Source organism: Procambarus clarkii, chromosome 18, assembly GCF_040958095.1.
Source record: "Procambarus clarkii isolate CNS0578487 chromosome 18, FALCON_Pclarkii_2.0, whole genome shotgun sequence".
In the NCBI taxonomy this organism is placed as follows: domain Eukaryota; kingdom Metazoa; phylum Arthropoda; class Malacostraca; order Decapoda; family Cambaridae; genus Procambarus; species Procambarus clarkii.
The window spans coordinates 15,645,295-15,659,710 of NC_091167.1; the positions used below are offsets into that span (position 1 = coordinate 15,645,295).

At 47.8% G+C, this 14,416-nt stretch overlaps 1 protein-coding gene across 1 annotated transcript in view; it reads left to right on the forward strand.

The window, feature by feature from the left end:
- LOC123751278 (uncharacterized) overlaps positions 1-13,828 on the forward strand; it is a 29,827-nt gene extending 15,999 nt beyond the window's left edge. Inside the window, exons 3-5 of the mRNA XM_045733374.2 lie at positions 11,561-11,746; positions 11,977-12,128; positions 12,784-13,828. Coding sequence (XP_045589330.2) covers positions 11,561-11,746; positions 11,977-12,128; positions 12,784-12,816 — 371 coding nt within the window. The 3' untranslated portion in view covers positions 12,817-13,828. The remainder of the gene's footprint in view (positions 1-11,560; positions 11,747-11,976; positions 12,129-12,783) is intronic.
- The last annotated feature ends 588 nt before the right edge of the window (positions 13,829-14,416 follow it).

The following is a 14,416-nucleotide window of genomic DNA, read 5'->3' on the forward strand; positions in this document are numbered from 1 at the left end:
CCTCTCCCTCCTCTCACTGCTCTTCCACCTTAACCCCATCTCCCTCCCCCTCCACACTCTACCTATCAAACCTCCAACACTCAAGCTTTTCCCATCTCTTCCTCTCCCTCCCCCCTTGACCTTTTCCTCCCCATCCCATTGGTCCTGCTTCAGTCCTTCCCCTAGTTCTTCCGCGCCCTTCCCTTCAGGTCCCTCCCACTCAACCGTTTCCTTCTGCCTCCCTCATCTCCCCTTTGACCCCCTCCCTAGGTCCACTCCCCACCCCCATCAAGATGTATCAACCTGTCCTCTGAAAAATAACGTCGCCTTTGGCCGTTTGCTCGTATGGCCGAAAGTGGACGTAATTTGAAAATGAAAAAAATTAAAATAAATTTGAGATTTTTTTTCAACAACAGTTAGTTAAGGGTCCTCTGATAGGCTGGGTGGACAGGAAATTCTCATAAAGTTTCAAAACGTTATGAAAAACGTTAATTGAAAGTTACCTCTCCTAACCTTTCCGAGTAAGCCGGACGACTCAAACAGAAAACGGGACAGTACGTTACTTTCGTGAGCCAATTTCATTTCAAATTACGTCCACTTTTGGCCATAGCGCGCATACGAGCCAGGAGCGATGTTATTTTTAAGAGGACGGGTTGCTCAGAGTACTGTCCTGAGAGAACGGACTTCCGGTGTTAAATTCCACGGAACCCACAAGCTACATTTCACACTAGACCCCATGAAATTTATCTAGACATTACCTTGCGTTGATTCCGGGGGTCAAGGTCCCCGCGACCCGGTCTCTGGCCAGGCCTCCTTGTTGGTCGTCAAATCAACCAGACTGTTGGACGCGGCTGCTCGCAGAATGACGTATGAGTCACAGCCTGGTTGATCAGGTATCGTTTGGAGGTGCTTATCCAGTTCTCTCTTGAACACTGTAAGGGGTCGGCCAGTTATGTCCCTTATGTGTAGTGGAAGCGTGTTGAACAGTCTCGGGCCTCTGATGTTGATAGTTCTCTCTTGAACACTGTGAGGGGTCGGCGAGTTATGTCCCTTAGGTGTAGTGGAAGCGTGTTGAACAGTCTCGGGCCTCTGATGTTGATAGTTCTCTTTTGAACACTGTGAGGGGTCGGCCAGTTATGTCCCTTATGTGTAGTGGAAGCTTGTTGAACAGTCTCGGGCCTCTGATGTTGATAGTTCTCTCTTGAACACTGTGAGGGGTCGGCCAGTTATGTCCCTTATGTGTAGTGGAAGCTTGTTGAACAGTCTCGGGCCTCTGATGTTGATAGTTCTCTCTTGAACACTGTGAGGGGTCGGCCAGTTATGCCCCTTATGTGTAGTGGAAGCGTGTTGAACAGTCTCGGGTCTCTGATGTTGACAGTTCTCTCTTGAACACTGTGAGGGGTCGGCCAGTTATGCCCCTTATGTGTAGTGGAAGCGTGTTGAACAGTCTCGGGTCTCTGATGTTGACAGTTCTCTCTTGAACACTGTGAGGGGTCGGCCAGTTATGTCCCTTATGTGTAGTGGAAGCGTGTTGAACAGTCTCGGGCCTCTGATGTTGATAGTTCTCTCTTGAACAGTGTGAGGGGTCGGCCAGTTATGCCCCTTATGTGTAGTGGAAGCGTGTTGAACAGTCTCGGGCCTCTGATGTTGATAGTTCTCTCTTGAACAGTGTGAGGGGTCGGCCAGTTATGTCCCTTATGTGTAGTGGAAGCGTGTTGAACAGTCTCGGGCCTCTGATGTTGATAGTTCTCTCTTGAACAGTGTGAGGGGTCGGCCAGTTATGCCCCTTATGTGTAGTGGAAGCGTGTTGAACAGTCTCGGGCCTCTGATGTTGACAGTTCTCTCTTGAACACTGTGAGGGGTCGGCCAGTTATGCCCCTTATGTGTAGTGGAAGCGTGTTGAACAGTCTCGGGCCTCTGATGTTGATAGTTCTCTCTTGAACACTGTGAGGGGTCGGCCAGTTATGTCCCTTATGTGTAGTGGAAGCGTGTTGAACAGTCTCGGGTCTCTGATGTTGACAGTTCTCTCTTGAACACTGTGAGGGGTCGGCCAGTTATGTCCCTTATGTGTAGTGGAAGCGTGTTGAACAGTCTCGGGTCTCTGATGTTGACAGTTCTCTCTTGAACACTGTGAGGGGTCGGCCAGTTATGTCCCTTATGTGTAGTGGAAGCGTGTTGAACAGTCTCGGGCCTCTGATGTTGATAGTTCTCTCTTGAACACTGTGAGGGGTCGGCCAGTTATGTCCCTTATGTGTAGTGGAAGCGTGTTGAACAGTCTCGGGCCTCTGATGTTGATAGTTCTCTCTTGAACACTGTGAGGGGTCGGCCAGTTATGTCCCTTATGTGTAGTGGAAGCGTGTTGAACAGTCTCGGGTCTCTGATGTTGATAGTTCTCTCTTGAACACTGTGAGGGGTCGGCCAGTTATGTCCCTTATGTGTAGTGGAAGCGTGTTGAACAGTCTCGGGCCTCTGATGTTGATAGTTCTCTCTTGAACACTGTGAGGGGTCGGCGAGTTATGTCCCTTATGTGTAGTGGAAGCGTGTTGAACAGTCTCGGGTCTCTGATGTTGATAGTTCTCTCTTGAACACTGTGAGGGGTCGGCCAGTTATGTCCCTTATGTGTAGTGGAAGCGTGTTGAACAGTCTCGGGCCTCTGATGTTGATAGTTCTCTCTTGAACACTGTGAGGGGTCGGCCAGTTATGTCCCTTATGTGTAGTGGAAGCGTGTTGAACAGTCTCGGGTCTCTGATGTTGATAGTTCTCTCTTGAACACTGTGAGGGGTCGGCCAGTTATGTCCCTTATGTGTAGTGGAAGCGTGTTGAACAGTCTCGGGCCTCTGATGTTGATAGTTCTCTCTTGAACACTGTGAGGGGTCGGCCAGTTATGTCCCTTATGTGTAGTGGAAGCGTGTTGAACAGTCTCGGGTCTCTGATGTTGATAGTTCTCTCTTGAACACTGTGAGGGGTCGGCCAGTTATGTCCCTTATGTGTAGTGGAAGCGTGTTGAACAGTCTCGGGCCTCTGATGTTGACAGTTCTCTCTCAGGGGTGTTTATAATTGCGATATGTCTTAAAACATTTAATTTAGGTTTAACTGGACCAGCCTATGTTCATGGGTTTCATTGATATGTCATTCTCAGCCAACCTCTGCGTCGCTCTCCTAATTTCTATGCATTAGTTCTTTTGTTTTCAACACTTGATTATGTTCTCAGTTTTGTTCTGTTGTTTCCATCCATGCTCTGTTGTTTTCATCCATGCTCTGTTGTTTTCATCCATGCTCTGTTGTTTTCATCCATGCTCTGTTGTTTTCATCCATGCTCTGTTGTTTTCATCCATGCTCTGTTGTTTCCATCCATGCTCTGTTGTTTTCATCCATGCTCTGTTGTTTCCATCCATGCTCTGTTGTTTTCATCCATGCTCTGTTGTTTTCATCCATGCTCTGTTGTTTTCATCCATGCTCTGTTGTTTCCATCCATGCTCTGTTGTTTTCATCCATGCTCTGTTGTTTCCATCCATGCTCTGTTGTTTTCATCCATGCTCTGTTGTTTTCATCCATGCTCTGTTGTTTCCATCCATGCTCTGTTGTTTTCATCCATGCTCTGTTGTTTCCATCCATGCTCTGTTGTTTCCATCCATGCTCTGTTGTTTTCATCCATGGTCTGTTGTTTTCATCCATGCTCTGTTGTTTCCATCCATGCTCTGTTGTTTCCATCCATGCTCTGTTGTTTCCATCCATGCTCTGTTGTTTTCATCCATGCTCTGTTGTTTTCATCCATGCTCTGTTGTTTCCATCCATGCTCTGTTGTTTTCATCCATGCTCTGTTGTTTTCATCCATGCTCTGTTGTTTCCATCCATGCTCTGTTGTTTCCATCCATGCTCTGTTGTTTCCATCCATGCTCTGTTGTTTCCATCCATGCTCTGTTGTTTCCATCCATGCTCTGTTGTTTTCATCCATGCTCTGTTGTTTTCATCCATGCTCTGTTGTTTCCATCCATGCTCTGTTGTTTTCATCCATGCTCTGTTGTTTTCATCCATGCTCTGTTGTTTCCATCCATGCTCTGTTGTTTTCATCCATGCTCTGTTGTTTCCATCCATGCTCTGTTGTTTCCATCCATGCTCTGTTGTTTTCATCCATGCTCTGTTGTTTCCATCCATGCTCTGTTGTTTTCATCCATGCTCTGTTGTTTTCATCCATGCTCTGTTGTTTTCATCCATGCTCTGTTGTTTTCATCCATGCTCTGTTGTTTCCATCCATGCTCTGTTGTTTCCATCCATGCTCTGTTGTTTCCATCCATGCTCTGTTGTTTTCATCCATGCTCTGTTGTTTCCATCCATGCTCTGTTGTTTCCATCCATGCTCTGTTGTTTTCATCCATGCTCTGATGTTTTCATCCATGCTTTTTTGCTATTTCTTCTCCCTTCTAGACACTGGCCAAATTTTCTCCTAAATATCTATGTCACATCCCACAGTTTGTTTGAGTGTGCCCGAAGCCGCTCCCGGGACGTTCTCTCTCGTCCCACACTGGCGTCTGGTTCTCTCTTATGGTGAACTTGTCTTTCCAGCTCTCCCTCTCCTAATATTGATATTATTCATCGCCATGTTCTCTATTTACTACCAGTTTTGACGTGACTTCTCCATAACAGTCTCCGTGAGCCTCCTGGACTAAGATTAAACAGTTAATGGCAATACTACAGTATTCTCATCTCTCTCATCTCATTTTTTTCTTGCAATGTATCTGTTATCATTTTACTAATTCTGCTAGAATTTACCTACTTAAAATTATCTGTTAGATTAAGGACCTGCCCGAAACGCTGCGCGTACTAGTGGCTTTACAAGAATGTAAACACTATGCTATGTATTCTCACAAACCCAATGTACCTTCTTGTATATAAGTAAATAAATACATAAATATATTAATAAATAAATAAAGGCCTCCCGGTGGGCTGTTGTGTAGCTGCCAAGTGTAGCTGTTGTGTAGCTGTTGTGTAGCTGTTGTGTAGCTGTTGTGTAGCTGTTGTGTAGCTGTTGTGTAGCTGTTGTGTAGCTGTTGTGTAGCTGCCAAGTGTAGCTGTTGTGTAGCTGTTGTGTAGCTGCCAAGTGTAGCTGTTGTGTAGCTGTTGTGTAGCTGTTGTGTAGCTGCTAAGTGTAGCTGTTGTGTAGCTGTTGTGTAGCTGCCAAGTGTAGCTGTTGTGTAGCTGCCAAGTGTAGTTGTTGTGTAGCTGTTGTGTAGCTGTTGTGTAGCTGTTGTGTAGCTGTTGTGTAGCTGTTGTGTAGCTGTTGTGTAGCTGCCAAGTGTAGCTGTTGTGTAGCTGCCAAGTGTAGCTGTTGTGTAGCTGTTGTGTAGCTGTTGTGTAGCTGTTGTGTAGCTGTTGTGTAGCTGCCAAGTGTAGCTGTTGTGTAGCTGCCAAGTGTAGCTGTTGTGTAGCTGTTGTGTAGCTGTTGTGTAGCTGTTGTGTAGCTGCCAAGTGTAGCTGTTGTGTAGCTGCCAAGTGTAGCTGTTGTGTAGCTGTTGTGTAGCTGCCAAGTGTAGCTGTTATGTAGCTGCCAAGTGTAGCTGTTGTGTAGCTGCCAAGTGTAGCTGTTGTGTAGCTGTTGTGTAGCTGCCAAGTGTAGCTGTTGTGTAGCTGTTGTGTAGCTGTTGTGTAGCTGCCAAGTGTAGCTGTTATGTAGCTGCCAAGTGTAGCTGTTGTGTAGCTGCCAAGTGTAGCTGTTGTGTAGCTGTTGTGTAGCTGCCAAGTGTAGCTGTTGTGTAGCTGTTGTGTAGCTGTTGTGTAGCTGCCAAGTGTAGCTGTTGTGTAGCTGTTGTGTAGCTGTTGTGTAGCTGCCAAGTGTAGCTGTTGTGTAGCTGCCAAGTGTAGCTGTTGTGTAGCTGTTGTGTAGCTGCCAAGTGTAGCTGTTGTGTAGCTGCCAAGTGTAGCTGTTGTGTAGCTGTTGTGTAGCTGTTGTGTAGCTGTTGTGTAACTGTTGTGTAGCTGCCAAGTGTAGCTGTTGTGTAGCTGTTGTGTAGCTGTTGTGTAGCTGTTGTGTAACTGTTGTGTAGCTGCCAAGTGTAGCTGTTGTGTAGCTGCCAAGTGTAGCTGTTGTGTAGCTGTTGTGTAGCTGCCAAGTGTAGCTGTTGTGTAGCTGCCAAGTGTAGCTGTTGTGTAGCTGTTGTGTAGCTGCCAAGTGTAGCTGTTGTGTAGCTGCCAAGTGTAGCTGTTGTGTAGCTGTTGTGTAACTGTTGTGTAGCTGCCAAGTGTAGCTGTTGTGTAGCTGCCAAGTGTAGCTGTTGTGTAGCTGTTGTGTAGCTGCCAAGTGTAGCTGTTGTGTAGCTGCCAAGTGTAGCTGTTGTGTAGCTGTTGTGTAGCTGCCAAGTGTAGCTGTTGTGTAGCTGCCAAGTGTAGCTGTTGTGTAGCTGTTGTGTAGCTGCCAAGTGTAGCTGTTGTGTAGCTGTTGTGTAGCTGCCAAGTGTAGCTGTTGTGTAGCTGTTGTGTAGCTGCCAAGTGTAGCTGTTGTGTAGCTGTTGTGTAGCTGCCAAGTGTAGCTGTTGTGTAGCTGTTGTGTAGCTGCCAAGTGTAGCTGTTGTGTAGCTGCCAAGTGTAGCTGTTGTGTAGCTGCCAAGTGTAGCTGTTGTGTAGCTGCCAAGTGTAGCTGTTGTGTAGCTGTTGTGTAGCTGCCAAGTGTAGCTGTTGTGTAGCTGTTGTGTAGCTGTTGTGTAGCTGCCAAGTGTAGCTGTTGTGTAGCTGTTGTGTAGCTGCCAAGTGTAGCTGTTGTGTAGCTGCCAAGTGTAGCTGTTGTGTAGCTGTTGTGTAGCTGCCAAGTGTAGCTGTTGTGTAGCTGTTGTGTAGCTGTTGTGTAGCTGCCAAGTGTAGCTGTTGTGTAGCTGTTGTGTAGCTGCCAAGTGTAGCTGTTGTGTAGCTGCCAAGTGTAGCTGTTGTGTAGCTGCCAAGTGTAGCTGTTGTGTAGCTGTTGTGTAGCTGCCAAGTGTAGCTGTTGTGTAGCTGTTGTGTAGCTGCCAAGTGTAGCTGTTGTGTAGCTGTTGTGTAGCTGCCAAGTGTAGCTGTTGTGTAGCTGTTGTGTAGCTGTTGTGTAGCTGCCAAGTGTAGCTGTTGTGTAGCTGCCAAGTGTAGCTGTTGTGTAGCTGCCAAGTGTAGCTGTTGTGTAGCTGCCAAGTGTAGCTGTTGTGTAGCTGTTGTGTAGCTGCCAAGTGTAGCTGTTGTGTAGCTGCCAAGTGTAGCTGTTGTGTAGCTGTTGTGTAGCTGTTGTGTAGCTGCCAAGTGTAGCTGTTGTGTAGCTGTTGTGTAGCTGTTGTGTAGCTGCCAAGTGTAGCTGTTGTGTAGCTGTTGTGTAGCTGCCAAGTGTAGCTGTTGTGTAGCTGCCAAGTGTAGCTGTTGTGTAGCTGTTGTGTAGCTGCCAAGTGTAGCTGTTGTGTAGCTGTTGTGTAGCTGCCAAGTGTAGCTGTTGTGTAGCTGTTGTGTAGCTGCCAAGTGTAGCTGTTATGTAGCTGCCAAGTGTAGCTGTTGTGTAGCTGCCAAGTGTAGCTGTTGTGTAGCTGTTGTGTAGCTGCCAAGTGTAGCTGTTGTGTAGCTGTTGTGTAGCTGCCAAGTGTAGCTGTTATGTAGCTGCCAAGTGTAGCTGTTGTGTAGCTGCCAAGTGTAGCTGTTGTGTAGCTGCCAAGTGTAGCTGTTGTGTAGCTGTTGTGTAGCTGCCAAGTGTAGCTGTTGTGTAGCTGTTGTGTAGCTGCCAAGTGTAGCTGTTATGTAGCTGCCAAGTGTAGCTGTTGTGTAGCTGCCAAGTGTAGCTGTTGTGTAGCTGCCAAGTGTAGCTGTTGTGTAGCTGTTGTGTAGCTGCCAAGTGTAGCTGTTATGTAGCTGCCAAGTGTAGCTGTTGTGTAGCTGCCAAGTGTAGCTGTTGTGTAGCTGCCAAGTGTAGCTGTTGTGTAGCTGTTGTGTAGCTGTTGTGTAGCTGCCAAGTGTAGTTGTTGTGTAGCTGTTGTGTAGCTGCCAAGTGTAGCTGTTGTGTAGCTGCCAAGTGTAACTGTTATGTAGCTGCCAAGTGTAGCTGTTATGTAGCTGCCAAGTGTAACTGTTATGTAGCTGCCAAGTGTAGCTGTTGTGTAGCTGCCAAGTGTAACTGTTGTGTAGCTGTTATGTAGCTTCCAAGTGTAGCTGTTGTGTAGCTGCCAAGTGTAGCTGCCAAGTGTAACTGTTATGTAGCTGCCAAGTGTAGCTGTTATGTAGCTGCCAAGTGTAGCTGTTGTGTAGCTGCCAAGTGTAACTGTTATGTAGCTGCCAAGTGTAACTGTTGTGTAGCTGCCAAGTGTAGCTGTTATGTAGCTGCCAAGTGTAACTGTTGTGTAGCTGTTGTGTAGCTGCCAAGTGTAGCTGCCAAGTGTAACTGTTATGTAGCTGCCAAGTGTAGCTGTTATGTAGCTGCCAAGTGTAGCTGTTGTGTAGCTGCCAAGTGTAGCTGTTATGTAGCTGCCAAGTGTAACTGTTGTGTAGCTGCCAAGTGTAGCTGTTGTGTAGCTGCCAAGTGTAGCTGTTATGTAGCTGCCAAGTGTAACTGTTGTGTAGCTGTTGTGTAGCTGCCAAGTGTAGCTGCCAAGTGTAACTGTTATGTAGCTGCCAAGTGTAGCTGTTATGTAGCTGCCAAGTGTAGCTGTTGTGTAGCTGCCAAGTGTAGCTGTTATGTAGCTGCCAAGTGTAACTGTTGTGTAGCTGTTGTGTAGCTGCCAAGTGTAGCTGTTATGTAGCTGCCAAGTGTAGCTGTTATGTAGCTGCCAAGTGTAACTGTTATGTAGCTGCCAAGTGTAACTGTTATGTAGCTGCCAAGTGTAGCTGTTATGTAGCTGCCAAGTGTAGCTGTTATGTAGCTACCAAGTGTAGCTGTTATGTAGCTGCCAAGTGTAACTGTTATGTAGCTGCCAAGTGTAACTGTTATGTAGCTGCCAAGTGTAGCTGTTATGTAGCTGCCAAGTGTAGCTGTTATGTAGCTGCCAAGTGTAACTGTTATGTAGCTGCCAAGTGTTGCTGTTGTGTAGCTGCCAAGTGTAGCTGTTGTGTAGCTGCCAAGTGTAACTGTTGTGTAGCTGCCAAGTGTAGCTGTTATGTAGCTGCCAAGTGTAGCTGTTGTGTAGCTGCCAAGTGTAGCTGTTATGTAGCTGCCAAGTGTAGCTTTTGTGTAGCTGCCAAGTGTAACTGTTATGTAGCTGCCAAGTGTAACTGTTGTGTAGCTGCCAAGTGTAGCTGTTGTGTAGCTGTTATGTAGCTGCCAAGTGTAGCTGTTGTGTAGCTGCCAAGTGTAGCTGTTATGTAGCTGCCAAGTGTAGCTTTTGTGTAGCTGCCAAGTGTAACTGTTATGTAGCTGCCAAGTGTAGCTGTTGTGTAGCTGTTATGTAGCTGCCAAGTGTAGCTGTTGTGTAGCTGTTATGTAGCTGCCAAGTGTAGCTGTTGTGTAACTGTTGTGTAGCTGCCAAGTGTAGCTGTTGTGTAGCTGTTATGTAGCTGCCAAGTGTAGCTGTTGTGTAGCTGCCAAGTGTAACTGTTGTGTAGCTGCCAAGTGTAGCTGTTGTGTAGCTGCCAGGTGTAACTGTTGTGTAGCTGCCAAGTGTAGCTGTTATGTAGCTGCCAAGTGTAGCTGTTGTGTAGCTGCCAAGTGTAGCTGTTATGTAGCTGCCAAGTGTAGCTTTTGTGTAGCTGCCAAGTGTAACTGTTATGTAGCTGCCAAGTGTAGCTGTTATGTAGCTGCCAAGTGTAGCTGTTGTGTAGCTGCCAAGTGTAGCTGTTGTGTAGCTGCCAAGTGTAGCTGTTATGTAGCTGCCAAGTGTAGCTGTTATGTAGCTGCCAAGTGTAGCTGTTGTGTAGCTGCCAAGTGTAGCTGTTATGTAGCTGCCAAGTGTAGCTGTTGTGTAGCTGCCAGGTGTAGCTGTTGTGTAGCTGTTATGTAGCTGCCAGGTGTAGCTGTTATGTAGCTGCCAAGTGTAGCTGTTGTGTAGCTGCTAAGTGTAGCTGTTGTGTAGCTGCCAAGTGTAGCTGTTGTGTAGCTGCCAAGTGTAGCTGTTGTGTAGCTGCCAAGTGTAGCTGTTGTGTAGCTGCCAAGTGTAGCTGTTGTGTAGCTGCCAAGTGTAGCTGTTGTGTAGCTGCCAAGTGTAGCTGTTGTGTAGCTGCCAAGTGTAGCTGTTGTGTAGCTGCCAAGTGTAGCTGTTATGTAGCTGCCAAGTGTAGCTGTTATGTAGCTGCCAAGTGTAGCTGTTATGTAGCTGCCAAGTGTAGCTGTTATGTAGCTGCCAAGTGTAGCTGCCAAGTGTAGCTGTTATGTAGCTGCCAAGTGTAGCTGTTGTGTAGCTGCCAAGTGTAGCTGTTGTGTAGCTGCCAAGTGTAGCTGTTATGTAGCTGCCAGGTGTAGCTGTTGTGTAGCTGTTGTGTAGCTGCCAAGTGTAGCTGTTGTGTAGCTGCCAAGTGTAGCTGTTATGTAGCTGCCAAGTGTAGCTGTTGTGTAGCTGCCAAGTGTAGCTGTTATGTAGCTGCCAAGTGTAACTGTTGTGTAGCTGCCAAGTGTAGCTGTTGTGTAGCTGCCAAGTGTAGCTGTTATGTAGCTGCCAGGTGTAGCTGTTGTGTAGCTGCCAAGTGTAGCTGTTGTGTAGCTGCCAAGTGTAGCTGTTGTGTAGCTGCCAAGTGTAGCTGTTATGTAGCTGCCAAGTGTAGCTGTTGTGTAGCTGCCAAGTGTAGCTGTTATGTAGCTGCCAAGTGTAGCTGTTGTGTAGCTGCCAAGTGTAGCTATTGTGTAGCTGCCAAGTGTAGCTGTTGTGTAGCTGCCAAGTGGAGCTGTTGTGTAGCTGCCAAGTGTAGCTGTTGTGTAGCTGCCAAGTGGAGCTGTTATGTAGCTGCCAAGTGTAGCTGTTGTGTAGCTGCCAAGTGTAGCTGTTGTGTAGCTGCCAAGTGTAGCTGCCAAGTGTAGCTGTTGTGTAGCTGCCAAGTGTAGCTGTTGTGTAGCTGCCAAGTGTAGCTGCCAAGTGTAGCTGCCAAGTGTAGCTGTTGTGTAGCTGCCAAGTGTAGCTGTTGTGTAGCTGCCAAGTGTAGCTGTTGTGTAGCTGCCAAGTGTAGCTGTTGTGTAGCTGCCAAGTGTAGCTGCCAAGTGTAGCTGTTGTGTAGCTGCCAAGTGTAGCTGTTGTGTAGCTGCCAAGTGTAGCTGTTGTGTAGCTGCCAGGTGTAGCTGCCAAGTGTAGCTGTTGTGTAGCTGCCAGGTGTAGCTGCCAAGTGTAGTTGCCAAGTGTAGCTGCCAGGTGTAGCTGCCAGGTGTAGCTGCCAGGTGTAGCTGCCAGGTGTAGCTGCAAGCGTGTGTGTGCGTGTGTGTGTGTATGTACTCGCCTAGGTATGCTTGCGGGGGTTGAGCTCTGGCTCTTTGGTCCCGCCTCTCAACTGTCAATCAACTGGTGTACTGATTGTGTGTGCATACGTGTGTGGTGGTGGTGGTGTGTGGTGGTGGTGTGTGGTGGTTGTGGTGCTGGTTGTCCTGGTAGTGGTAGCGATGATGGACAGTTGCTTGCCAGGTGTATAAAGCAGAGCCTGTAACCAGGTGTGTCTCCCCCCCCCCCCCCCAGCACAAGAGCTGTGTGAGCAGCAAGGCAAGGGCCGCTGCGTCGCCCGTGTGGCCGAGTGCCTGAAGGACCAGAGTCCGGTGAAGCCCTCAGACTGTTCCGTGTGGAAGCAACAGATGTTGGCCAACATCACCACCTGCGCCAGGCAGCTGGCCTACAGCTTCACTCCCCCTCCATCCCCAGAAGACAGTAAATAACTTAACACCATCTTCTTTTGAGCATAAATTTTGTATCCGAGATTCACTCTTTCCTTCCTTGGAAAGCATCACTGGTGACTCATCACAATATATCACATATTTCTATCAACATTGTTAATGAAAAACTCTCACTTAATACCTGCATCTCTCATGTATAAACTACGTAAGGAAACATAACATAATGTTAGATTATCACTAATAATTTGTTTGTTATCCTGACAGTCTCGCTGAGCAGTGAGAGCGGTGAGAGCGAGGAGAACAGCGAGGAGGCTTATGAATACTACGAAGAACTGGAGACATTCCTCAAGAAAACCAATTTCCTTCAAGACCAGTTGGTGCCCATGGTTCGCTGCCTCCTGACGGAGAACCAGATGGTGAGTGGTGAGGTGTGTGGTCACCCCGCCACGGGCTGTACCGGGGGGGTAGAAATAGCCTAAGCTACTCTATCCCTTTGAGATGTATTTATTGCTTATCTCAATAAACATACTTGAACTTGAACATTGAACGGGCTGTACCCAACAACTAATCCTTCTTCAAATTAAACTACTCGATTAAACGTAACACCTTATTATGTCTCCACGGTCGGGGACAGGAAGCCTGCTAGCATTATGGAAGGTTCTCTAAGTCAACTGCTCCTGACCTTTCTCAGGACGCAGTACTCCACAGGTGGCTTAGGTAAAGTTGCATTAGTAGCGGTAAATAGGGAGCCTCTACAGGCTACCTATTTACCACTAGGTGAATAGGCCCCAGACATCTAGTGAAAGGAAATAGTCCAAACCCTTCTGTCCAACTGGACTCTGGACCTTCCTGGTGTCATCAGGCTGCGCTGTGCCACACGACTCTATACTTCCTGGTGTCATCAGGCTGCGCTGTGCCACACGACTCTCTATACTTCCTGGTGTCATCAGGCTGCGCTGTGCCACACGACTCTATACTTCCTGGTGTCATCAGGCTGCGCTGTGCCACACGACTCTCTATATTTGACCACAATATATAACTAACGTTAATCCTTTTCCCTTTCCCCAACAGCTTGAGAAGTTCAGCTGGTGCGTCAACCAATAGGAACCCTCGCTGAACGTCACGAGTCACGGAGACCTCTCAATACAAACTTTTGTTATAAATCTACTGGAAAACTTACCCGAGAACTTAGTTGCACTCACCCACGCTAGCACACTCACGCTAGCACACCCACGCTAGCACACCCACTGCTAACAGTGTTACTACAACTGCACTTTCATAACCTAGGTGTCCACGTGTCTTGTTCTGTAACTAAGGTTAACTTAACCTTAGAATGATGAGGCAGAGTATGAGGCAGTAGCAACGGTCACAGTCTGGCCTGAAGCAAGAGAACGCGTCCGTTGCGTCAACCACCACAGCAACAACGGTCACCGCCTGGCCTGAAGCAAGAGAACGCGTCCGTTGCGTCAACCACCACAGCAACAACGGTCACAGTCTGGCCTGAAGCAAGGGAACGCGTCCGTTGCGTCAACCACCACAGCAACAACGGTCACCGCCTGGCCTGAAGCAAGAGAACGCGTCCGTTGCGTCAACCACCACAGCAACAACGGTCACCGCCTGGCCTGAAGCAAGGGAACGCGTCCGTTGCGTCAACCACCACAGCAACAACGGTCACCGCCTGGCCTGAAGCAAGAGAACGCGTCCGTTGCGTCAACCACCACAGCAACAACGGTCACCGCCTGGCCTGAAGCAAGAGAACGCGTCCGTTGCGTCAACCACCACAGCAACAACAGCAGCCCCTCACCTTAACAACAGCAGCCCCTCACCTCAACAACAGCAGCCCCTCACCTTAACAACAGCAGCCCCTCACCTCAACAACAGCAGCCCCTCACCTTAACAACTGCAGCCCCTCACCTCAACAACAGCAGCCCCTCACCTTAACAACAGCAGCCCCTCACCTCAACAACAGCAGCGGACACCTGGGTGGTGCTGTGTGCTCTGCGGTCTTTCCTTCAGCTTCATATTAGTCATTTAGGTTATCTTCACCGCGCTGCGGACATTAGGCGACCAGCGCGCAAAACTTAACTTTTCTGCTTAATAAATCTTTTGGCAAATATTCCTTTGTTTATGTTCCATCCCCATGACTGAAGTAGGAGTGCGAGTCATTGAGCAACCCGTCCTTCACTCAAGTCCATTCCATCCAGCGCTCGACCCCATAGACGCATACACAAATTGTTAAATGGTATACATTCAAACCAATAATTTTCTCAAATATAGATTAATATTATAATATATTAGCATATTGTGCATATATAGGCATAGGTTAGGTGTTTAGGTTCTGTTGGCGATTATTTGTATTTGTAGTACGTGGGTGAAGCATTTACAGCGTTGTGGTTCGAACAAAAGTCGTCAGTGAAGCACTTGTTCCGGATATGTTCGAACGTCAGCAGTTGTGAGTCGTGTGTAAACCGCTTTTCATTCATAAACAGGGGGTTTGGCGGGTGCATGGAATCACTTTTGGACTTTGTTTGGAGGACGGGCTGTTTACAGCGTTGTGGTTCGAACAAAACTCGTCAGTGAAGCACTTGTTCCGAAAGTGTTCGAACGTCATCAGTTGTGAGTCGTGTGCCAGGCCGCCCTTCAAACAAGACCCAAAAGTGATTCCATGCACCTGCACCAACCCTCCCCCCCCCCCTCGCCAGGT